Source organism: Arachis stenosperma, chromosome 8 (genome assembly GCF_014773155.1).
Source record: "Arachis stenosperma cultivar V10309 chromosome 8, arast.V10309.gnm1.PFL2, whole genome shotgun sequence".
NCBI classification, from domain to species: Eukaryota; Viridiplantae; Streptophyta; class Magnoliopsida; order Fabales; family Fabaceae; genus Arachis; species Arachis stenosperma.
Window position 1 is genome coordinate 43,645,323 of NC_080384.1, and position 27,666 is coordinate 43,672,988.

General features: G+C 28.9%; 1 protein-coding gene across 1 annotated transcript; it reads right to left on the minus strand.

The window, feature by feature from the left end:
* Window positions 1-10,407: 10,407 nt before the first annotated feature.
* On the minus strand, window positions 10,408-24,767 carry LOC130944832 (naringenin 8-dimethylallyltransferase 2, chloroplastic-like). Its single transcript, XM_057873383.1, has 12 exons — window positions 24,628-24,767; window positions 20,463-20,761; window positions 19,779-19,865; window positions 18,704-18,778; window positions 16,823-16,906; window positions 16,570-16,659; window positions 15,531-15,632; window positions 13,898-13,993; window positions 12,292-12,363; window positions 12,108-12,203; window positions 11,659-11,766; window positions 10,408-10,920 (listed from the first exon to the last, which is right to left on the minus strand). The coding sequence occupies exons 1-12, from the start codon at window positions 24,683-24,685 to the stop codon at window positions 10,879-10,881; spliced, it is 1,209 nt and encodes a 402-aa protein (XP_057729366.1). The 5' UTR covers window positions 24,686-24,767; the 3' UTR covers window positions 10,408-10,878.
* Window positions 24,768-27,666: the final 2,899 nt, after the last annotated feature.

Consider the following 27,666-nt stretch of genomic DNA (forward strand, 5'->3'; position numbering starts at 1 on the left):
AACACCAACTCCTTCATCCCACTTAACCGACGTGTATGCACAAGGTCCAACATCAGTATATTTCAAAGCTTCACTGATGGTCTCATTGTTAAAATGATATCTCGGCCCTTGACATACGAATGAGCAGTGCCTTCATGATAAGTCATGTTTGCATAAAACTCTTTGACCAACAATGGATAACAGTTTTTTGATGTCAAAAGGTGATTCCAGTCCAGAAAAATTAAGTTGTCAACAAAAGGAAAACCTTTCTTTTCAAAGATGGCAGATCAGCGAGAATGAAGAAGGGTACGATACTGGATGACTCCCTCATAAAAATTATTCATGGCAAATTTGAATCTATAGGGTTATAGTTTGAATGAGAGGTTATAAAATGGGCTTTGATCAATGGTCCAATTTCTGGTTCTTTAACATTTTTGAGTGGGACTCGAGTGTTACCTCTCTGTGAACGCACAGGAACTGACCTTGCCCTGGGTTGTGTGGCTCAGGAACAGGTTCCTCCGTCGCCGGACGCTTCCCTTTGGATGAGGGCGGCTTTGAAGAGCCAGGTTTTGAAGAGGCAGGTTTGGAAGGCGTTGCCTTTGGTGGGGTGTTGGTTTGGCAGAGGCAGGGAACCTTGGAGTGTTCTTGGTTCGAGCCATGGGGTCACACCGAGGAGGAGAGGTTGGAGGAGAAGGAGAAGGGGTAAAGGTTCGGTCTTGAGAGCGAGTTGGAAGGCTTTGTGGGTAGTTTGTATATCTTCTCACGAGGAGCCCTTTTTGCAATAACTTTCTTCCTCATTTTGGTTAAAAATGATGTCTTTGATGAAGGAGAGATAGTGGTGTGAGAGGGAAGAAACCGAAGGGTTGAGGAGAAGTTATGGAGGGAAGAGAGGGAGTGTTTGGTAACCGTACCCCAAAAGCAAATTTCCAAAACCATGCAACTGCATCACCATTTGAAAAGACTTGACAAGACATGACCTCATAAAAGAAAGATTTTATTTGATTTAAAAAAATTGAAAACAACAAAATTAACCTGAAACCCTTTTCGGCCAAATTAAATTTACTTGAAAACCTTTTGGGCCACAAAACATTTAGTAAAAGCCTTTTATAAAACACAAAAGAAAAACAAACAAGATTGTAACATTCACATTTGGGCCTTGAGGTGGTATGAAATCAATGAAACACACTTGGACCACTCTTGATCTGAATAATGAGGTTGGCCCAGATTGAGATTTACTTGAAACAAGCCCAGATCACACTGACTAGATGGAAACGTTCATCACTTGCCCAGAATTGTCTCATGCCTGTTTATGAGACAAAAAGCTCCAGCAAATACATCAGTGTTTTTCAAACAAGGAATCATAACTCAAATTCCTAGACAAGTCCTAAGCATGCAAAATCTATCCTCAGCCAATGGTTTGTGAAAATATCTGCTAATTGTTCTTCTGATTTAACAAATTGAATGCAAATATTCCCCTTTTGGACATGTTCTCTTATTGAGTGAAATTTCACTTCAATATGCTTGGTCCTAGAGTGTAAAACTGGATTTTTAGAAATATTGATGGCACTCATATTATCACACATTAAGGGAATATTTTCAGCATTTAATTTGTAATCAGCAAGCTGTGTTTTTAACCATAAAAGCTGAGAACAACAAGAAGAAGCAGCTATATACTCAGCCTCCGCAGTGGATAATGCCACTGTTGGTTGCTTCTTGCTTGACCAAACATTTAAGGACTTTCCAAGGAAGCAACATAAACCAGAAGTGCTCCTTCTATCAACTCTGTCACCAGCAAAGTCTGCATCACAATAACCAACTGCAGAGAAATCATTAGTCTTAGGATACCAAAGACCAAAGTTGGATGTGCCATGAACATATCTAATGATCCTTTTAACCGCAGAAAGATGTGACTCCTTAGGTTTGGATTGGAACCTAGAACATAATCCAACACTTTGTACAATATCGGGTCTAGAGGAGGTTAAGTACATAAGAGAGCCAATCATCCCTCTGTACCTAGTCTCATCAACATCTTTCTCATTGTCTCCCTTATCCAATTTTGAATTCGGGTGCATGGGGGTTCCCATGGTTTTGGCATTTTCAAGACCAAATTTCTTAACTAATTCCTTGGCATACTTTTCTTGATGAATGAAAATACCATTTTCAGTTTGTTTAATCTGTAGCCCAAGGAAAAAATTAAGTTCACCCATCATACTCATGTCAAATTCACTTGTCATGAGCTTTCCAAATTCAGTACAAAGGGATTCATTTGCTGATCCAAAAATAATGTCATCAACATATATTTGGACTAGGATAAAAGAATCATTAGAATTCTTGATGAATAGAGTTGTATCAGTGGTGCCTCTTTGAAAACCATTTTTCAAAAGAAAAGAGCTAAGTCTCTCATACCAAGCTCTAGGAGCTTGTCTTAAACCATAGAGAGCTTTAGACAATTTAAAAACATGATCAGAATGCTCTTTATTTTCAAAACCAGGAGGCTGCTCCACATATACTTCTCTATCTATCACACCATTTAAAAATGCACATTTCACATCCATTTGATATAATTTAAAACCACAAAATGCAGCATAGGCTAGGAGAAGTCTAATGGCTTCCATTCGAGCAACAGGGGCAAAGGATTCATCAAAGTCTATTCCTTCTTCTTGGTCATATCCTTGTGCCACTAGCCTTGCCTTGTTTCTTGCAATGCTACCATCTTCTCCCAACTTGTTCCGGAATATCCACTTGGTGCCGGTCACTTTCTTTCCACTTGGCCTTGGAACCAACGTCCACACTTGGTTCTTTTCAAACTCAAGAAGCTCATCCTCCATAGCCTTAATCCAAGATGGGTCACTAAGGGCTTCCTTGACGTTTTGAGGCTCCATTTGTGAAAGAAGGACAATGTTTGAACCTTCATTTGCCTTTCTAGTGGAAGACCTAGTTTGCACTCCATGAGAGACGTCCCCAATGACAAATTCCTCAGGATAGTTCTTTAAGAACCTCCATTCACGAGGTCTAGTGGACTTGGAGGCAGATTCGGTCACCAATGGAATCTGTATGCTGCTGTCTCCAGAATTTCCTTCAGATTCATGAGACAAAATGGAATTGTCTCTTGAATTTTCAGCATTTGCTGTTTCTGGTTCAGCTTGTCCAGATTTTCTTTTCCATGATTCTGAGCAGCTTCATCATCCTTTGAGCTTGATTTCCTGCATCACCATCTTCCAAAATGCTTTGCACCAAGTTAGTATCACAAAATGTAACATGTATGGATTCTTCAATAATTCTAGCATCTTGATGATAAACTCTATATGCTTTACTAGTTGTGGAATATCCTACAAACAAGCACTCATAAGCCTTTGGATCAAATTTTCCAATTTTCTTTGTTATTCAAAACAAAACATTTGCATCCAAAGATGTTCAAATAATCTAAGTTTGGTGGTAGCCTTTCCAAAGTTTCATAAGGGGTTTTCTTCAAAAATTTCCTTATGATTGTTCTATTCAAAATGTGGCAAGCCGTGTTAACCGCTTCAGCCCAAAGGAATTTTGGAACATTACTCTCACAAAGCATAGCTCTTGTCATCTCTGTATGCTTCTATTTCTTCTTTCAACAACACCATTTGTTGTGGTGTCCTTGGACAAGAGAAGTTGTGAGATATTCCATATTCCTCACAAAAGGATTCAAACAAATTATTTTCAAATTCAGTTCCATGATCGCTTCTTATAGAAGAGATTTTCAAATCCTTTTTATTTGAATTTTCTTGCAAAAAGGTTCAAAGGCCGAAAAGGCTTCATTTTGTGTGCAAGAAATAAAATCCAACCAACCTAGTATAGTCATCCACAATTACTAAGCCATAATGTTTACCACCTAGGCTTTGAGTTCTAGTTGGACCAAATAAATCAATGTGTAGCAACTCAAGTGGTCTTTTAGTAGAGATGTCTTCCTTTGGTTTAAAAGAACTTTTTGTTTGTTTTCCCATTTGGCAAGCATCACAAGTGATGTCTTTGTCAAACTTTATCAAGGGAAGACCTCTTACTAATTCTTTCTTTACAAGTTTGTTTATTTGAAACATACTTGCATGGCCCAATCTCTTGTGCCATAACCACTTTTCAGAATCTTTAGAGTGGAGACAGGCTACATTTTGATCCTTTAGTTCATCAAGAGTAAGTCCATACATATTATTGAAACGCTTGGCAACAAACATGACTTCATTCGTTTTTTCATTAACAACACAGCATTCAAGTTTTTTGAAAACAACTAGATATCCTAAATCACACAGTTGGCTAATACTCAAAAGATTGTGTTTTAAACCACATACCAAAAGCACATCATCAATGAAAGTAGATTGCTCATTACCTACTTTTCCAACAGCAATGATTTTACCTTTACCATCATCTCCAAAGGTCACAAAACCTCCATCATACTTATTCAGTTTGATAAAGTAGGTTGACCTTCCAGTCATGTGCCTTGAACATCCACTATCCATGTACCACATGTCCTTTTTGTTCTTGGATGCTAGGCAAATCTGCATGAAGAGTTTCAACTAGCTTTAGGTATCCAAACTAATTTGGATCCTTTGAAGTTAATCCATCTTGGTTGCCCAAGAGCATTGAAATCACAAACAACATTGTAAACTTTGTTTCCTACAACTCTCTTTTCAATGAAGCATTGTGCATATGAGTGACCAAATTTCTTGCAATTAACACAATGATTTTCTGATGTGTGCCGCTGAAATTGAGGTGAGTTATGTTGCTTGAAATGATTAAAGCTTTGAAATTTTCTGGTTTTTGGAGGAGATGCATTTCTTTTAACAAACTGATTTTTATTAAAGTTATTCCTCTTTGCAAAAGTATTTTCACCAGAATTTTTTTGAGCATTATTGCCTTTCGAATATGAGGTTTTGTTGTAAAATGGTGGTTTCTTGAAAACAACCTCATTTTTCGAAACATAACCCAAACCTGGTCGGTTTGAACTCGGACCAGTTCTTGGTGAAATTTCAGTTTCATTTGTGTATTCTTCATCAGATTTTTCTACACATGTGGAAACATATCCGATACCTGATTTATTTGGTATGGATTTAGTATTTGATGAAGAGGCCACAAATTTTATAGAGGAAGTGTTGGAAACAGCATCTTCCTTGGCTATGTAGCCTAAACCAGATTTTTCAAACAATGGTCTTTGACTTGCAAGTAATTTGTCCAAGTTACTAGAACCTTGTGCAAATTTTGCCAAGTCACCATTCAGTCTTTTAATCATATCATTTAATCTTTCATTTTCAGCGATTAACTCATGAGAAGGATCCACAATGTGCTTTCCTTTTAATTTTTCAAGTTCAGATTTTAAAAATCTGTTTTCTTCAATGATGTCCAAAGCACATTCAGTTTCCTTTACTTTTTCTTTTAAAAATTCATTTTTAGCTCTTAACACATCTCTTTCAGATCTGCAACCATTGTATTTATCAAGCAGTTTTGAGTATTTAAGTGAGATCATCAATAATAACATGCAAGTACTCAATGGTCAAATCATAATAATTTACCTCATCAAGATTGTTGTTTCCAGCCATGAAACAGTCTTTGTAATCTCCTTCAGATTCTTCTTCTTCATTTGAGTCATTCTCAAGATCTTCCCAAGCTGCCATGAGTACTCTTTTCCTTTCCTTCTTCCCTTTGTCTTCCTTTTTGAGCTTTGGACAGTTTGATTTGAAGTGTCCAGCCTCCTTGCAATGATGGCACGTCACTTTGCTCAAGTCCATCTTGTGCTCCTTTGAACTTGAACTCTTGTATTTGCCCTTGTTCTTCATCATCCTTCTAAATCTCCTAGCAAAAAACAAAAGTTCGTCATCTGAAATACCATCACTAGACTCACTCTCTTTCGGTTCTATTTGTGACTTGAGGGCTATTCCCTTTTGTGCTCCTTTGAACTTGAACTCTTGTATTTGCCCTTGTTCTTCATCATCCTTCTAAATCTCCTAGCAAAAAACAAAAGTTCGTCATCTGAAATACCATCACTAGACTCACTCTCTTTCGGTTCTATTTGTGACTTGAGGGCTATTCCCTTTTTCTTTGAGTCTGTGTTTGTGTGTGTGGCTTCATAGGCAAGTAGTTTTCCTCAGCTCATAGGTTATGGGACTTATGTTGTTACTCTCGGTTAGGACAGTGGCAGTATTTTCCCACTTTTTTGTGAGGCTTCTAAGGAGTTTTCTCACTAAGGTTTGTTCTGCATAGTTTGTACCCATAGCATCAAGGTTGTTGATTATGATTGAGAATCTCTCAAACGCTTCATCAATGCTTTCTCCATCCTTCATGCTAAACATCTCGTACTCTTTTCGCAGCATCAATCCTCGTTTTTTTGACTTGTTTAGTGCCTTCGTGTGTAACCTGGAGTTTTTCCCAGATTCTTTGGCTGTCTTGCATCTAGACACCTTCCGGTATTCTTCAAGCTGATAGCACAGTGAAGAAGGTTGATTGCTTTAGCATTCAGCTCTATCTTCTCTTGTCGTCTTCATCCATTCAGCTTCTTCTTTTGGAGTCACCACTCCATCAGCACTTATTTTTGTTGGGATCTTTGGACCGCTCACAACGATCTTCCATAGGTTGTAGTCAATGGATTGGATGAAGATCCTTATCCTTTCTTTCCAGTAGGAATAGTTCTTCCCGTTGAAGAAAGGTGGTCGGTTGTTTGACTGACCTTCAGTGAGGGTGTAGGCAACTGTGGTTGTGCCCAAGTTGTTCGCCATTGGATCTTTGCTCCAAGCGGTTAAGCTTGATTCTTGAGACCTTAGCTCCTGATACCAATTGAAGGTTGTGGTAGGCTTAGAGAAGGGGGGTTGAATCTATGCCTTCCTTTTACAGTTGCTGTTTTTGTCCCTTTTTATCAAAGTTACAGATCTGATTCTGTTTGAACTCAGCAGCGGAAATTTATGAGACAATTTATTTTTGTCTCATGAAAAAACAGAAAACAGAACATGACAGAGAAGAAAAAGCTAACACCAGCATATATCCTGGTTCGGTTGCTTTGTGCTATGCAACCTACATCCAGTCTCCTCCACAAATGTGGAAGAATTTCACTATAGTTAACAGTTTTACATACACCAATTTCACACTCAAGTTCTAACCTAACTTGACATTGGCTATGCTAACACCTAACTATTTTCTCTTAGTGCTAACCCAACTAAGAAAGGGATACCAAACAGGAATAAGATACAAGACACTTGACCAACCTAAAGAAATCTGAAAATAACTCTAGGCTTTTCTCTCAAGTGTTTCTCTCAGCCTTTTTCCACTCATGGCTTTTTCTCAAGCTTTCTCACAATGCCTTTTCTCTCAAGAAATTACAAAAAGATAAGCTTAGAAAAGTACATTACAATCAGAAAAACATGAAGGAGATTGACTTCATCAACAGCCTCTGTGCTATGCGAAAAACCAAATTAGCAAGCCTCTGATTCAGTTCTTCATACTGGCGGAATGCACCTTTGATTAGGTTACACTGTCCAGTTAGTTGAACTTCTTCAAAGTGCTCTCTCAGAACAAACACCTCAGGTTCACTGGTTTTCTCTCCTTGGTTTCTGAATGAGCAGCAAGTCTTCTTTTATCTCCTTGCATGTTGCTTGGTTGCTCTTCCTAGGTCAACTTCTTGAGCCTTGAGCTTCACCAACCCACTGTCTCACTTTTTCCCATTAATCCTCACAATGGAAACTTTGCTTCTGACTTTTCCAACTTGACCGAAAGCCATGAAGAAGTAACCGAACTTGTTTTCCAATGGTCAACCAAATCTGAACCCTTGAATCCCAACTTGGTCCCCAAGTTTTGATTAAGACCGTAGATACACAGCAGAATAGGGCAGAGAACAACTTTCCCTTCAAAGCCATTTTCGGATAGAGCAGAGAGTAGGAAGAAAGGATGAATATCTGATGCATGCAAGATGATATGGTTTACCTTTCTTAAGCTCGATTTAGCTTCTGTGTTACAAGCTTCAACTCTCTCTCTCTTGCTTCTTTGGTTAATGGCTTATGGAAGAAGCTTTTCTTCTCTTTCTCTTTCTTGCTTTTTCTGAAATCTTGATGTGACTTGATTTGAAGGAAGAAGAACGTTGCTTTTAGTTAAGCAAGAGAGAGGGAATTTCAATTCTGAAACCAGTTCGGACTTGGATCGGTTATTAGTATGCATGGCCCGATTTGATTTCTTTGGTTTCTTCCTTTGCTTTTGCTTGGGCTCTTTATTTTGCTTTCAGCCCAATATTCTTTGCTGAATGCCTTTTATTCCATTTGGGCTATTAACATTTGGCCTGCAACAATAAACAATTAGTTAATAAGTAGATATAATTAATCAACACTAATTATTTATTTTGCTCAAAAATAATGTTTGTCATCATTAATTAATTTAGTTAATTTCTTAACTCAACAACTTGTATTGTTATTTATAGTTTGGCACGTATAATGGCTTTTGTTTGATTTGCTCTGTCTGGCAATTTGATTTGTAGAAATAAGGTAGTGAATTTCTGTTTATATTATTGATAGATGGAAATTGTACATGCAAATGATATGGGGTGGGAGATCTTATTAAAACCTCTCCAAGAAAAACACATGATGGAAAGAACCTTGTGAGTAGGAAAAAGAGTGCCTCCCCTTGCCTATATCATTTTAAACAAAATAACTTTTTAATAAAAAAACATTCCAGCTACCAGGGATATCAACTCCTTGTAATGTTTGAAGTGCACATGCTCCCTTTCCGAGTACTCGTGATACTCAGTATGGTCCTTCCCATGTTGCAGCGAGCTTTCCATGGGTTGGTGGTTTTTTGGCCTCTTCTGTACGCCGGAGGACAAGGTCTTCCTCGGCGAACGCTCTTGGTTTCACTTTCTTGTTGTACTTTCTTTTGATTATGGCCTGCATTGTTCTGTGTCTCGTTTCTGCTTAGTCTCTATCTTCTTCTACTGTGTCCAATTTTGTTTGCCATGTTTTGTCATTCTCATCTGTTGTATGTTCGACTCGTCTGGAAGCCATGGCGATTTCTACTGGAATCATTGCGTCCGACCCAAAGACCAATCGGAAAGGTGTTTCCTGTGTAGTAGGTTATTTTGTAGTATTGTAACTCCATATGACTTCAGGAGTGAGGTCGGCCCAATTTCCTTTGGCATTGCCGAGCTTTCTTCGTAGGGCATTGAGAATGACCTTATTTGCGGCATCGGCAAGTCCATTCGTTTGGGGATGTTCCACCGAGGAGAAATGGTGTTTAACCTTGAACCCCTGTAAAAATGTTGCCAAGCTTTGGTCGGTGAACTGCCGACTATTATCAGTAATAATAGCATGTGGTAAACTGAAACGACAAATAATATTCTTCCAGATAAATGACTTAATTTTGTCTGCTCCTATTTTGGCTAATGGTATTGCCTCTATCCATTTTGAAAAGTAATCAATTGCTACTAGCAAAAATTTTTCCTGGACGGGAACTTTTGGGAATGGTCCGAGTATATCTAGCCCCCATTTGTAGAAAGGCCAACTTACCTCCGAGTTGTGTAACAACTTAATTGGGTTGTGTATTGTTGAGGAATATTTTTGGCAGCTATCACATCTTTTGACTTTGTTGATGCAATCTTGTTTCATTGTTGGCCAGTAGAATTCTGCCCTAAGTTCAAGGTTGCATCGACATCTAGCTGTCAGCCTATGACTTCTAAGTTCAAGGTTGACAAATGTGGAGGATGTTGTTGTGTGCCGGAACTCGACGGCCTATGGGGTATAGGTGGTTTGCTCGGAGTATCGTCATCATTGTCCCCAATAATGTCGACTGGCTCTTTGTCCGAATCATCATCTCGCATCGCATTTTCAACTCGATCCGGTCGAGACTCAAATGCAAAATTAGGAACACGCGGAGGTGAACTGGCAATACCAACTGCAACACATGGAGGATCAACCAAAATACAAGCAGGTGCAACTACAAGCATCGACGTTGAGGCACCTCCATCGCCGTCGACTGAGGATTCGGCGCTGATGCCCAAAAGCTGCCGACGCCATCTTCCAACTTCGCAAACAACTCGTGTATTTTAACTTCGAAAAAACTTCACCTACAGGGAAACAAGACCTGCATATCTTCATCGGAGCCTATCACAAATGTTTCATACTTCACACCGGTTGACACAACAGCAATAGGAATCTTGTAGAACAACTTTTTTATCCACTTTGTCCCACACACCTCCAGCTTCTGTAATATGCTGCTTTTCGTATCGGCCAATATATTCGATGATCGGATAAAAATACTCAGCGGTTCTCTATCTATAAATTTAACGTCGTGCCTTTTGTTTTTTTGAATTATCCCAGAACAATGTACTAGAGATAGGAACCTTTTCTCACCATCCATTTGTGAAAAATGACACTCTACTACTACCTCATTGCCTTGAAAGAGTATATATAAACACCTCACATATACATAAACCTCACATAAACTGTTACTGCCTATAACAATTTATGCATTATCACAATCCATTAAAAACTGCTGCTGCTTATAGTGGTTTCTGCCTGCACTATTTTAAACGTAAACTTTAATTATCAATAACAATTTACGTTGACTTTAAAACCACTGGTATCAATAGCAGTATATATAGATATGTAAAAAGTTACAATTATGTCTTGATCGAATTTGAAAAAGTTGTAATATGATAATATAAATTTGTAATCATTTTATTTGAGTAGCTTACCCTAAATTATATAATTCACATGTCAGTTTCTCATTAAGTCATATATTTATTATACCAATACATTTTTATTTCTGCCGGTAAGAGCAACCACGGAAACACTCAAAACAGTAATTTACTTTAACAAATATATATAATAAACTTGCACGAAGATTCATCTAGTTGAAACGTATGGAAAATGCTGCACCATTTATTAAATCCACAATCTCACTACTTCTTCAACGAACAAATAGTACAAGGACACATTCCACAGTTACAAGCTGCAACAAAAAAATATGAAAACGATAAATCTCATAAAGCATAATAGTTTTATCCATACAGCATCGCTTAATTAAGAAATAATTGAAATAATTAAGTCAAGGAACAAATATCCAAAGTTCCGAAAATCAGATCAGTATAAAAGTTAAAAAATTTAGAAATTTAACCGAAATTCAGCTAGAGTAGTTGAATTGAAATAATAAAATAATATATATGTATATTTGTATAAAATATATATTTTAAGTTAATTTTAAAACTAGCTTTTGGTTTTATTAGATTAAACACAAACAATTTTTAATTTTTTAACATGGGAAAAAATGGAGCTACTCCATTTACATAATTAACTTATCGTACAAAATTCAATAACAAGTAAAGTGCATTTGTCCAGAAAATAATACTTCGTATTGTTTTACTAAGAATTTGTTTAAAAATTATTTAACATAAGAAAAAAATTTTATTTCTTAAAAAAAAAAGAATTTATTTTTATTTAAAATTCAATTCCATGATTAGAATGAATTTAATACATTAATAGAATAAAATTCAAATTTATAGAGTGTGTGAATGAAGTTAAAAATCAAACCTTTTGGTCTAATTTACAAAAAAAAAAAAAGAGAATTAAACTTCTCAAAAAAATTTAAATAATTTATTTTTATTCCAAAATGAAAAAAAAAGTTAATATTTGAATGAATTCTAATTCCTAGCTAACATTCAAAACATGCTCTAAGTAAATTATTGCTTACCTTAAACATAAACATATGAAAGGATTGTAACGAATCTTTGCTTGATAAATCTACTGAATTAACAGCGTGATTCCAAACGTATAAAACCATGATGACATGTGTCAGAACCTAATAAGTTAAAAATTACCACAAATTTAAAATATTGATAAATTGAATAAAAGAATTAGAGTAAAATGCCTTATTTTCTATAGAAATAGTCTAAACCGTACCCCAAAATAGTTATTCGAATTGATATCATTATATGAACTTTTCTAAGATTATCATAACAAAAGACTATACTGAATGTATTATTGAAACTTTTGGAATAGATTAACATACATTGTGAATTTTCATTAGTTTTTCTATGTAAAAATTTGTGAAGAGAGAAGCAAACTATAAACTTTTGAGGCACATTTTTTATTACTACACACCAATAATTAATTATAATATATATGCAAATATCACATTACCGTAACAATTTTGCTCCATAAAACAGGAGATAATGCTCCCATTGTAATAGCAATTCCATAAGCCATTTGAATAAGTGATATACATAACCAGAATACCTAGAAAAAGATAAATAATGAATAAATCTGGATATATAATATACCAAAACCTCATATTTAGAAAATAAAAGGTAAGAAAAATAATTACCTTCTTAACACCCAAGAGTATTGCCAAAGTTTTCAAGCCTGCTGCCTTGTCTCCTTCAACATCCGCTAAATCCTGTTTCTCACCAAAGTGTTAAATCTTGTGTATAAACTAACACTTCCAATAAAAAAGTATTAAAGTTAATGTTTTTTTAAGATTATTGTTACATACACAAATATTTTTTTATAATAGCCAAGTTAACTTAGACTGTATTTGATTTTAAGAATAAGATAAGATAAGACATTGAAAATAAAACACAAAGGATAAAAATATAAAAATTAGTATTTTTGTATTTTATTTGATGATAAATTAAAATAAATTATAAAAATCTAATTTATTCTCATTTTTTTCATTCAAAAAATAAAAAAATATATAATAATAAAAAATATAATTATAACAAATTAACAAAAATAATGAAAAAAAATAAAAAATAAGTTGTGTCACCTCTTAGCATCTATGTGTCTTCCTATCAAGATGAACAAAAAATACATTAATTCAGTATCTCTAAATATAATGTTTTTGTCCATGTCTCCATCCAAGTTAACTTAGTTGTTGACTGACTAAACAAAAATAATCCACACAAAATACATACATATAAATTACACACTTTTCTCATTGCTGTTGCATTTATTTATTTTTTTTTACTTCTTCAAGATACAAAAGAAGCTCAGAAAAAAGAAAAAAATCGTATTATTATTTATAAAGTTATGTACTTTTTTTCATTTTCAAATATGAGAAATAAAAAATAAAAAAGTAGAAAAATTTTATAAAAGAAATAAAAAAAATATATAAAGCTATACACAAAAATTTGTGAAGTTGAATATAAAATAGCTACATAGACAAAATATAAGAGGAGAAACAAAAATATCAAACAAAATAATTACATGGACTAAAAAAAAACATACAGAAAAAGAGGAGGAAAAAGGAGCGGTAAGGAAAAAAAAATACAGAATTGATGTGTTAGTTTATTTATAAAATTATATATATTTTTCTTCAAAAATTTTGTATTTATTGTTATGGAGGAGAAACAAAAAATATTGAAACAAAAGTTGTAAACTTTTATAAAAAAAAATTTAAAGAAAAAACGCAAAAAGTTTTAATTGCGAGATAAATTTTTCTACAAAAATACAAAAACTTTTCTTCTACTGTTACAGTTTTTTTCTTTTTTGTTCTTGCTTTTTTTTTGTTCACATTTTTTTATTTCTCATCTTATTATTCTTGTACTTTTTGGAGAAAGAAAAAAAAAGAAAAACATAACGGAAAAAAAAAGAAGAGGGGAAGGGAAGAACAGAAAAAAGATGCACAACAAAAACAAGGAGAAGGGAGAAGAAGAAAATGTAGGCAAAAAAAAAAAGAAAAAAGAAATGTAGACAAAAAGTGTGTACGAAAAGGAAAAAGAAATTGAAGAACAAAGGTGAATATATATATAGACGTACGTATAATCTGATTTTGTTGGATTTAATTATAAAAAGAAAAAGTCTAGAAGTAATATTTTTATTAAAATTTTGCTAACACTTAATCAGTAAATAAAAAAATAAATAATTTCATCCTATTAAAAGTAATTTTATATTATTAAAAATACTAGTATTTCTGTTGTAGGAAATTTTACCTTTGATATTGATATTACTGTGTAGAGACAACCTACGACGAAACAACTAAGAAGCATAGATCTTGGAAATGTTGCTGCCTTTTTGAACACAAAGGTCTGAGCATCGCATGTATTTGAAAAAAAAAATTGCATTAGACTTCATGAAAATTGCATTAATCAAAACTAAATGAATAGTCTTTAGAACCCATATTAAAAGCAACTAAAGTTTATGTTATGATGAACTATTAAGACAACCTACAATTTTGGTTAAAGACGTTATCTATTTAATAATTATGTGTTCCAATATTTAATATGTGATAGCAACTTCGAAGTATGAATTCATATTTAAAGAAGCAATTGAATAATGTATTAAAGATTTTATTTTTATGTATTATTAGTATAATTACACAAAATATCGAATAATGTTATCACATTAATAAAAATAATAAAAATACTACTTGTATACTAAATATTAGTTACCAAATCAGTCACCTATACATACATATGTAATTTAAGTAATTTTTAATATGTATTTTACATTAATAAATAATTTTAGTAGTTAATTTTAATATACACTTAATATAATTATAAAAATACTTACGGTTTAAACCTATTGCTTAAATATTTAATTAAACACATTAACCCAACTTCATAATTGTATACTTTTTTATATTATTGTATTAAAATTGAACTAATTTATTAAAGTATTTTTTTTTAGTCAAGAATTTATTAAAGTATTTGTAAACACATCCAAATTTATTTTGTTTATATTTCATAGATAGAAATTTTTTTTTTTTTACGGCATTCTTCAACCCAACAGATTAAAGATTAACTGTCACCGTAAGTAAATAGGAACTTCTTTTTTGGAAACCAAAAAACAAAAATAGGAACTTTTTTTATTATAGTGATCGTGGAACCTCCATTTTTAATGTCCAAAAAACCCTTTTTCTTTTTTCTGTTATTTCATTTTACCTGGATTTGAGGATGAAGTTTAAGGCCCAAACAAAAATACGTAAAGGTCTAAGAAGTAAGAACAGTCCTCCTATGACCACAAAAAAGAAAAAAAAAAATCCTCCAAAATACCACAGGCATCATCTTCTGGTATTGTAGCAGTACCATTGAGGCAATCTCTCTCTCAATTATATTAAAGAGTATTAGGTGATATATTTTAATTGTATAGTTAATATCATGTAATACGAAATAAATAATAGATAGATATTATCATATTACTATCAAACCCAAGTTGCGTTATGGGTAAAACTATCAAATGATACTTGAAAATTCATATTATTAACAAAAATAACTTCGAAAATATAAATAATAAATAATATCTTAAATAATTTTAAAATATGATAAAAATATCATATTTTTTTATAAATTTCAAATAACTTTTATATTTAACAAATTATTTACGCATGTTTGATTTGAATTTTATAAAAATATTTAAATAATTATTTAATGTCCATATAAAAAATCAAAGTATCTCTAAATTTTTTCATTATTTTAAAAACTTTTAGTCATTGAGAAAAATTGAAAAAAAATTAGTTTACAGTAAAATCACAAATTTAGATGAAAAATCTCATCTGTTTAATAATATTTAAAAAAAATTGAATCAAAATTTACTCTCTAAAAATTATAGTTTATAAGAGAATACCTTCATGTGCAGAAAAGGTCCTATATGAAATGATGCCATCATAGACATTGCATTAGATAGTAGTGAGAGAATTGCAGATCTCTTCCATCTTAATAAAGGCAACTGAAAAATATAGATATAAAATACATAAATACATATATAAGATTCTTTTTAGAAAAAAAAATACATAAAATTATGATAAAAAATATATTATAATATCATATGAAAGAAATTTGCCATTGACTCTAGTAGAATTCATCATAATAACTTAAGAATAAATTAGATATTAAAATGTTATTTGTGTTACGTGGTAGTTTTTTTTATGTAAATTAAGGTATTACTTATTTATAGAAATAATTAAATAATAAATACTTAATATTTTATTATTAAAAAATATCAATCAATATTAATTTAATTAATAGACAAATATTTTAATATTCTCTAACATGCTTCCAAAAAAAAATTAACATTGTTTCTCAATTATGGGTTGGATACAACTTTGACTAAAACAAGAAAGGAGATCAATAACATAGTGGAAAAGCATATTTTCAAGGGTTTATAGAGGGCATCAAAGTAATTTGGTTAAAAAAAATTATTCAATAAATATAATAAAAATTCAATTTATAAATTCCTTAGAAATCTTTATAAGCATAATATTTATTAATTAAATTCATTAAATTAAAGAATATCTATCTCAATATTATTTTAAAAAGAATTTATATTAATAAATTGGGACCACAAGTATTTTAAAGATTGATTTTTTAAATTTTTAAAAATAATGCAAAAACTAAGAAAAGATAAAAAAGATGTAAAATTATATGATTTAAAAATTGTTGGAAATGAGATTTGAACCCACACAAACTCTTAAAAGAAAATTCTAACTTTAATAAGTAGTTAACTAAATAACTATAAAGACATATGTCTTATTATCATATGTATAAGTAGTATATATTAAATACTTGGGATTCATAGTCCTTACTCCTTAATCCGTTACTTATATTTATAAGCAGAACATAAAATTTAAAAACAATTTTTTTAAAAACTTTTTAAAGAAACTCACATTAATTGAATATACAGCCATTAGGCCTGCAGCAACAATAATACTCCAAATTAATGGCTTTGATCCTACCATCCATGCAAGTCCAAGACTCTGCACAAAAGCATAAAGAATAAGCCTTCTCTCCGTAATAATATCTTTTTGAAAGATTATTTTATTCAATCTTTGAATCATTTTTTAATGTACTAACAACGAATATATATATGATTTATGAGAAATAATAATAAGTTGTTGAAAGTGATGATCCATAAGATACCGTAAGTAGGAATGATGCCACAAGTATAACTCCAAATGTGAAGGAATATTCTCCAGTTGCCAAAGGAAGATCTGGTTTATTAATCTACAAAAAATTTATAACAAAGGTAAAAATAAATAATAAGAAAACAAAATATGCAACGCGACAAGCAATAAGGTTAAAATATTGATGAAAATGATGCCGGAAAAAAGTAATTGTAGTACAAATATATTTTAAAGGAAAAAAATAACATCGAATAAAAAATGAAAAATGAGAACTTTAATATTGATAATATTGATATTAATGATGATGATGGTAGAAGAGATAATAATGATGATAAAGTAATAAAATAATAAAGGTATGAGTGATAATAATAATGAGGATGAAGAAGGCAGTAATAGTGGTTGTAATTGGTTATATTGTTGAAAAGAATTTTGTGGAAGTTTAAAATTCTCATAAAATACAAATAAAACCTCCCACAAAATTAATATTTTGTTATTATTTAACAGATTTTTTAACAAAAAAATTGTATTATCCCAAAATAAAAAAGTTGAAAATCGAAATGTCATTTTTTTTAGACAAAAATCACTTTGGTCTTGATAAAAATAGACAAAGATCAAATTAAGTGTTTACTCTTAAAATATTACTTTATTTATGACTATACGTTCGGGGTACTAAAAAATAGTGAGTTTAACTAAGTGAACTAAAACGGAACCAAGCCATTTTAAAGAAATAGGTTTTTAAAAGTAAAAAACTGAATTGAAACCACGCTTTTTCTTATAAACAAAATTATAAAAACCAGTGTTGTGATTTGATTTTGGTTTCAAATAAAATAAAACTGGTTTTACAAAATAGTGTCTTCTTCTTTTAAAACATTGGGCTACCAGTTCCACAGTCTAATCATACCAATCATGTCAGTCGATTCAATTGTTTGAATCGATTTTGGCCTAACAATCAAACCAACCAAGACTATTAAACAATTTACGCTGATTGTTTCACCAATGAGTTAAAACAATTATATATATATATATATATATATATATATAAACCGACTAAAACTAATTTTTATGTGTTGAAAGCTATTTTTATATAAATCACTTTAAAACGGTTTTTAAATTTAAAATTGATTTTATTTATATAAATTATTGTGAATTAGTGCACTATATATACTATAAACGGATTTAAAATCAATTTACTATTATATGTGAAAATGTAATTTAATATAATTTCTAGATCACTTAAAATAGTTTGAAGAAATGCTTATTAGAGATAAAAAAAAAACACAATTAATTAGCTCAAAATATGTATGTAAAAATAATAAAGATCATTTAGATAAAGATGTTAAAAATGTCTTTTTTTTAAGATATTTTTTAACAATTAAAATTTAGCACATATAACCGATTAAATTGTGTTATTTTTATTAAAATTAGATTGGATAAATAAGTTTAATCGAAAAATTAATAAATTAAATTTTGAACCGATCTAAATTAATATTTTTTTAATAAAAAATAACTATAATATTTTTATTATAAAAAATAATTAAAATATTTTTATTATATATATATATATATTAATTTTAAAAATTCTAAATTCTAACAGACGACAGAAAAAAAGATAATAAGACTATTGTAATTATTTTTTATGAAAAATAATATTAATTTAAATTAGTTTAAGATTTAATTCATTATTTTTTAATTAAATTAATTAGTTTGATCTAATTTTGATAAAAATAATATAATTTAATCAATTATGTATATTAAATTTTAATTATTAAAAATTATTTAAAAAAAACGTTTTAAACGTTTTTATAGTGACTCCCAAAATATATATACTTGTATTCACCTCGTCTATTCAAGCAATGAAAATTTAACTTATAGTTGACTTTTAGTAATAAGTACATACCATGTCTATTTCAATGTCACATACTTGATTCACTCCCACAATAAATTGAAACGTGAAGAAGAAAGGCACCATATACTGAAACATGAGAGAAAATTTGAGATTATTAAACTATGTTAAAAAATAAATACAGAAACCACTTTTTGGTTAATTAATATTAGTTAACAAAAATTATTATTTTTGTTTTATTTTTAAAAAGGTTTAAAATTTGAGAATAAAATTTAAAATTTAAAAATAAAAGTTAAGGATTTAAAATTAAAATATATTATTTAGAATAAAAAATATATTTTTAAAAAATTGATTGATATTTACTGAAAAAATTTGACTTTTTAAAAAAAGTAAAACTACACATTATAAAATAGAAAAAAAACAATTTTTAGGCAGGATATGAAAAACAAATAGGGATTAGGAATTACTTTAAACAAAATATCATACAAGATCAAATGTTTTTACAGATGTTGATAGAAGGATATGATGCAAATAAAATCTCTTTAAACATTAAGAATAAAAATAAAATATTAGGAACAAAATAAAAAATAATGATAAACACTTGGAATAAGACCAAACGTTATCTCAAAGTTTAACACATAATAATACATTTTTTACCACGGAGAAATAGATACATAATGTCTAGAAATTATTGTGATTTTTAAATTATACACAGGGTAAGTAATTTGAAATAAATCAATTTATACAAGACTAAGAAATAAATTAATTTTAAAAATAATTAATTTGAAGTTTCTAATAATCCTAAAATCAAGAAATACAAACATACTTGAAATTTGTTACTACCATATAAATTCAAATTTATGTTATTTATTGGGCAGAATATTCATCTCTCTTAACTTTAAATACGTTGAAATATTTATAAATCTATTATTTTTAATTTTTTATATTAATAACCGAAAATCAGCACTTTTCTATAATAAAAAGATGCATGTAATGCACTATTAATTTTATTTCTTTTGTTCTTTCTCTACTGATTGAATAATGTCTATTAGGAAATTAGTTAAAATACAATTATATGATTATAAAATTCGTATTAAATAAATTATCTAAGTTGTTAATTAGAGCCCACCTGTAAGATTCCTTTAACAAGTAATATTGGAGATATTTCTGAAAAATTATCCACAGCAAGAAATGACGAAGAAAGTCCTGCTGGTATCTGTTCAAAACAAATAAAATCGACAATTGATAATGATGGCAAATTTTTATTTAGGGTATGTTTGATTGAAAGGTAAAAGTAAAATCAATTTATATAAATGTTACACAATACTATCTCAACCAGACACACCACTAAATATTAATAATACAGAAAAGAGTAAAATAATGATTTAGTTCTTAAGATTTTAAGTCAAGTCTTAATTTTATCCTAATATTTGAAATGTTTTATTTTTATATTTAAATATTTTATTTTTTTTATTTTAATCCTTTGATTAAAAATAATTTTTTTTATTAAAAATATTATTTTTTTATTATAATTTTCTTTTAAATAGTGATAAAAATATAATTGTAGTGATCATAGTAAGTGTTGTAATAATTTAAGAACAAAAATGACAGAATAATAAAAAAGAAAAAGAAGATAACAACAAAGAAAAAAGAAATTTTTGAAAGAAAAAAACTTAAATTTTAATCAAATGACTAAAATATAACGAAATAAAATATTTAAAATAAAATAAAACGTTTCAAATATTAGAAATGAAATTAAAATTTAAATCAAATATTTAAAACTAAAACCATATGAATTAAGAATGAGACTAACCATCATGCCAAAAAATACATAAAGTCTACTAAACTTGAGAAAAATAAGCAGTGCCCTTTTAATAGACTCTAGAGGGTCGTTTTGTGATTTTTCATGAGCTTGTGGTTCAGATTCATGTGATTGTGCAGAAGATCTTGCATTTATTAACGATGTTTTGTGAATTTTATGATGAGTTGTAGATCCTCCTTCAATGCCTTTATAATGGAGCTTTGAAATATTGTGCTGCAAACATGTCTTGATACTCTGCTCTTTTGTGACATTCCTGTTACTCTGCCATAAAGCTCTTGTTCCATAAGAACCTGAAAAGTCAAATTAATTTTCGTATTAACACTGACCTTAAGAATTGAGACGCTAATTAACTATATATCTACTGAGACAATTAATAATAGATAGTTGTTTTAACTGTAGTGCACTAGTCACATATATATATGACATCTTGTGTATATCAATGTCCATTGTAATAATGATATTATCATTTTAACTTTCTATGACAAAACAATTGTTAAAAGGTTAAAATTGTAAGCATATTTTATTCCACATCATATTGCAAGCAGTGACCTACTTACATTAATAGCCGGATTTTGTTTTAATAAAAAATAAAATTCCATGTTTACACTTAGGTTTGGATAAGAGGTGGGGGTGTTGGTGGTGCAGTTGGGTAGCAGTGCTGAGGGTGCATGATGCAACGAAATGACACTCATGAAGGAGACACATACATAGTGAGAATGATGACTAACATGATAATGAATTAAGAGTAAAGTATCGTTTTTGTCCCCAACGTTTGGGATAAATTCTATTTGTGTCCCTAACGTTTAAATCGTCCTATTTGTATTCCTAACGTTTGTAAAAGTGATTCAATGTTATCCTGCCATCAATTACACATCATGAACACTTTACTTTGAGTTTTAAAAATCTCTTCTTGAAGTTAGAATACAAATGTCTGGGATAGAATCGATGATCCACTCCTAAAAATAGCACATCAAAAGTTGAAACTAATTCCTACAACATTTACATAATTCATTTTTCTAGGGACATAATTGAATCTAAACACAAATAGTGGGTATAATATTAAAATCGAACACATACAAACGAGATCTAATTGAGAATGAATACATCTAAATTAGAATAATTGAAAAGTATAATCTGATTTGTTAGTATAATTGATAGTAGGATAACATTGAATCACTTTTATAAACGTTAGGGATACAAATAGGGCGATTTAAACGTTAGGAACACAAATAAGACTTACCCTAAATGTTGGGGACAAAAATGATACTATACTCATGAATTAATGATAATGATATGTATATATGGTAAGGGTAAAATTGGAAAAACCAGTTAATCAAACAAAAAATTAAGAATAGAGATAGAATTAAAATTAATTAAATATATTTTTTAAAATATTAAAAATAAAAAGTAAATTTTATTCTAATTTTTAAAATATATATCAATATAAATATAAGATTTAATTTATTTATTTAAAAAATTCCATTAATTATTTAAAGATGCATATCTGATATTTGAACAGTTACGCAAGACTATAAGTTGAAAAATCAAAATTCATACTAATTTGACTAATTTTACATTCATTATTATTATGATATATGTTGAATAAAAACAAGGGTTAATTAATATATGAATAGATACGCATGTATGTTTCGATGATCTTTTTAGAGTCTAATTTTTATTTTATTAAAATATTTAATGTTAGGTTTATATATATTAAAAGCTTATAAATATTATATGGGTAAAGTATATTTTTGTCCCCGAAGTTTGGTAAAAAGTTTTAAAAATACTCCTAAGTTTTATTTTGTTTTAATTTTGTCTCAAAAGTTTTCGATTTGCATCAAATATATTCTTGGAGGCTAATTTTTCAAAAAATTTAAGACCAATATAATAATAATGCATGAAAATTATGCTTGATTTGCTTGTGTTGAGGGGTTGTTCTTATGAAATTGTTGTTGAATCGATCTTAAATTTTTTGAAAAATTAGCCGTCAGGGGTATATTTGATACAAATCGAAAACTTTTGGGACAAAATTGAAACAAAATAAAATTTCGGGATATTTTTAAAACTTTTATCAAACTTTAAAGACAAAAAATATATTTTACCCATATTATATTAACTAGTATCAGATCAGTAATACACAGAATATGGAGAGAGAGAGAGAGAGAGAGAGATTTACTAAAAGTTATAATTTCAAGATTGCATCAATAACAAAAATTCCACAGCCATGATTTGTTAATATTTATCAGAAACTCTTTCTTTCCTTCATTTCTAATTTGAGACAACTTTAATTTGTAGTTTTATTTTGTCTGTTTTCAATTATCACTCTATATTTTATTGAGTAATACTGAGAAAATAATAATCTAAAATATTATATTTAATTTACTATTTATAATTGAATATATGTAATATTTAGAGTTATATATTTATTATATCTAATATTATGTATTTATAATAATTAATAAATACAAACAAAAAAGATAAATTATGATTATTTTTTACACTAAAATATTTTCAATTTAATTTCACATATGATAATAATTTGCTATCTAACAATTACATATCATGATTAATATTGTTTTAACTATCTAAAAGTTGATGTTTATATTTATATGGTTGACTAAAAAACCAAATGTTTTAGTTACGTAAGGATTTAGAACTTAGAATTTATTATATGATTAACTAACTAAATATAAATATTTATATGTTTATATTATATTCGCTACCTAACAAATATATTTTGATTTTATAGGGATTAATAAGGATTAATTTTAGATATTTTAGTTATAGAAATATTTATATTTCACTTCTTTTAAAACACAACAAGAAGAGGTGCACAAATAATATAACACTAACAGAAACAAAGTGAGAACAAGAACAAAATTCGTTCATTTCTAAATCAAACCGATGTTGTTAATACATTATAAATAGATCAATATATATTTTGGTTGAAGAAAAGAACACTCTGTTTGATTATTGTTAAAATACATCAACCTATAATAACATTTACTATAACTTTCATGACAAAATTAAGAAAATAATTTAAACTCTTAATTATTTATATATTCTCAAAATATATTTTTTTCTAAAATTAAGATTAAGACTTGAACTTAAATTTTTTGGGTGAAGATAAAAAGAGTATGCCATTTAAATTATAATTCATTGGCTCCTCCAAATATATTTAACACATAAAAGAAAACTGATGATGTATGATGATGTATCTTACATGTAATAATTTTCACTTTCTCTGTTAAAGAACTCAAAATCAATCACTGATCATAATATGTTAATAAAAATAAATCTATTTTTTTTTTGGTTAATTTTTTTTTAACCAAAGATAGGGAGACTCAAACTCGCAGTCTCTAAGTAAATATAAGAAGATTATGTCATTTGAGATATAATTGATTAATTTTTTGTTAAGTTTTTTATGTTCAGAATTGTGTGAAAAGTATAATAACAAACGTCAAAATATGTTTATGAATTTTGCTGAGGACTATATATTCTTTCAAAATATAAATGTTAAAACTAAGTTTTCAACTTTTCATGGCTCCAATGTTATTTTTTTATTTTCATCATTAGTAAATTCCTGAATATTTATGAAATTAAAATCCAGATCTAATGGGTTATGTAAATAAAAAAAAAAATATTAAGAGGGCAATAAATATTTTTTATTAATATTACCTAACACTTTGAATCAATACCTTAATTTTATACTATTAAAATTTAAAATTTATAGCTTAGAATTAAATCTTTAATATTTATCATTAGTCAAATATCGATAAAAGATAATAAATTTTATTAGTCATATAACTTTATTTTATATAAAAAAAAGGTCCATCATTGGTCGCGTCATATACAAGTGTTGCTCTACGTGAAACTTAGTTGAAAACTTGAAATCTCATTAAATTGGTAGAAGCCTTTTAACAATTTTTGTTTTTCATAATCAAAATCCAAAACCTAAAATGATTGGTTACGGACTAAGGTAATTATTATCATCTCCCAAACATTCTTCGATGCATGATGTATTATATTGCTTTGTGACCATTCTTGTGTACAAAAGAAGACAATTCAATCATTATTGTTATAAACGAAGGAAATTGGAAAATAATAATAGCATTATTATCATAATTAATTGAAAAGAGAAGAAGAAGATGTGTACCAACAGTGGCGATGGAAGAAGTTGATCTGGGAATTGACACCAAATGCCCGAAAGCCATTAGAAATGAAATCAGCTAATTAGTGTTATTTGAAATTGAAGTTGCAATTGCCAATTAGAGCATCAAATCATTTAAGTAATAAGTAATTTTCTAACAAGTTGCTATCCACCGGATATTATCTTTTATTTCTAAAAGTTTTCTTTCTTCCAACGGCGTATATAGTTTATGCTAGTACTAACTCAACGACGACTATAGCAAGCAGCTATACTAGTATGTTTTTGACTTTTTTAAAGAGAAAATATAAAGAACCACGTTTTTTTAACAATGTAAACGAATAGGTTAAAATAGAAAAGTTAATTTTAATCTTGAAAATCAAATTTTGAATTAATTAGATATAATTTTTATTAGTGAATCTAAAATGTTACCTGTTGTTTATGCTGTTCGTATCTTTTATTGTTCATCTAATAAAATTATTTTTAAATATTAACTATACACTAAAATAAATTATTTTATATTTGTATATAAATATATATTATTATTTAATTTATTTTTAATGCATGTTTTGATTTCTCATATTTATTTAATATTAATGACTAATATAATTTTTTTTCTCTTTTCCAAATTTAGTAGTCTTCGACAATAAATTTTTCTTCTTTTTTTTTTCAGTCACCAACACTTGTCTTACAAGAAACTCTATTTTGTCCATGGGGATGTTGAATTTTCTTTCTTATTATTTTCTGTTTTCTAGCAAAATTTAATCTTTGTTCTTTATTTGAACATTTGTATTGTACCATTTAAAAAAATAGATATATAAATGATTCGTCGATCATATTTTTTAAATTGTAGTGCAAGAATTCATAGTTTGAATTCTAAACAATGAACTACGTACTTATGCGAGAATTGACTCAATGCGATTTACTAAATATTATCCATAAATCCTGCTGTTAGATAATTAATAAATTTATTCTTGGATTGACTTATTATTTAAATTAAAAATTAAGAATTACACTTATTATTATTGTATATATTTTTTATCAATTGATTAAATGCCAACTTTTTTTTAGTCGATTGGTGATTAAATAAGTAAACAAAAAATAAACATTAAATTCAATAATAATTATTTAGTCAAATAATAAATTTCTTTTGAATTAATTGTGTATATAAATAATAAGTATTGATTTAAAATTTAAGCAGTTACCAAGAATATGGTTACTTTTAGTTTTTAACCTACAAAATAAAATAATAAATAGTAATAATATTAGTCTCTATTTATTAAAAACGTCTAAAATTATTAGTTTTTAATCTACAAAATAAAATAATAAATAATAAATTAACACCAATTTATTAATTATAGATATTAAATTAAAAAAATTTAACAATTTTTACTATACAGCTCATATTTTATATATAGACTATTAAAAAATAAAAAATAAAAAATAAAATATAAATAAAAATTAAAAAATAAATTTATAAAAATAATTATTAACTCATTATATTAAAATCAATAAATAAGTATACATATGAATATTAAATAAAAAATATTAAAATAACTAATTATGATTCATTAATGTACATATAAGATAATAATTTAAAAAATATCATAAGACATATAGTTTAAAATTTGATAATATTAATTATAAATATCATATATATGAAATTATAAATGTTGTGAGCATAAAATTATAGATGTTATTAATATAAAATTATAGATGTTATGTGTATGAACTTATGAAAACTATTTGAATAATTCTTAAATATTTGGCATTATTTCTATGTAAAGTTTGTTGATAACAGGTTGAGAAAATGCAAATATTCAGGAAAAGTCTAGTGATTAAAGGAAATGGGGAGTTGAAAATCAAAGGAAACATTAAATAAAAGGAAAGTTCCTAAATCTCTTTTCATTTCTTTTCAATTCATTTTATAATATTTGTGATATTGAGGTGAACGAGAAAGAGATCACTACAAGAATAAGGCCGATTAGCTACCACAAAAACAGTCAGAAAATCATCGCTAATCTGACGCAAAATATAATTTGTGATGGATTAGCTACCGCCTAACAACCAATATTTTTCTCGCTAATTACAAGTCGCAGATCAGTGAGGCAAATAAAATAGTCGCTAATTCATCGAAAAAGTTTTTTAGCGACTGAATAGATAATCACAAATCTATCACTAAATTAAAAGCTAATTCCGTAAAAGAAATAGACTAATAGGTAGTCGCTAATTAGCATCAAACACTACTGCAGTAAACTCATCGCTAAATCCAAGCTAACTTCGTAGAGAAAATAGAATGCTTAGTTGACGCTAATTGGTGAGGAATTTTTCCGAATCTAACTCGTCGCAAGTTGTTCGCTAATATGATCGCAAATCTATCACAATTTATAGCAAATCTATAGCTAATCTTTGAAAATTCTTAATTAAATTTGTAGGAATTTTGTCGCTAAACCAAAACTAGTCTAAATGAGAAACCAAAGTTACAAAGTAGTCACTAATTTGCTAGAAAATAATATATATTTAATTAGTTGCAATACTATCGCAACTGTCATACAAATTTCTTTTAAACTAGTAACAAATTGATAAATATTTCGCACTATAAGAAAAACTTGCTTTCGCTATGCTTTTAAAGCGTGCCAAAAAGTAGAGATACAACCATGCTTTAAGAAACATGCCAATTGAATTGGTTTTGGCTACGCTTTGAAAGTGTGCCAATAGGAACCATAAACCACGCTTTTGAGAGGAGAAAATAAGAAAGTATAAAAAGAATTGATTTTGTTTGTTGTTTGGGACGGAGAAACACTCGGGTAGTGGAAGGTGAAAGTGTTAGTGTCTTAGTAACTTCCATTGCTTTCTAAAAATTGTTTGTCTTACTTAAAGTTGTACCGTTTACTGAAAGGAGAATCATGAGTAAGAAAGGTTAGTAGTTTGCTTTTTGTTTGTACTTGCATCTTGTTTTTTCTGTCGGATAATGGGCAAGAAAGCGATGGCTGTAATAGATGAGGGAGATCCTTATGGTTGGGTTGACAGTGACGTGAAAAGCCGTGT

What these genes read in the sequence shown, in the direction of transcription:
- LOC130944832 (XM_057873383.1), bottom strand. Translation starts at nt 24,685, where the DNA reads ATGGCTTTCGGGCATTTGGTGTCAATTCCCAGATCAACTTCTTCCATC. An exon ending in TGGCTGTATATTCAATTAAT is followed by an intron (nt 15,633 to 16,569) that starts GTGAGTTTCTTT and finishes TATATTTTTCAG; the next exon opens with TTGCCTTTATTAAGATGGAA. An exon ending in TATGGAGCAAAATTGTTACG is followed by an intron (nt 11,767 to 12,107) that starts GTAATGTGATAT and finishes TTAACTTATTAG; the next exon opens with GTTCTGACACATGTCATCAT.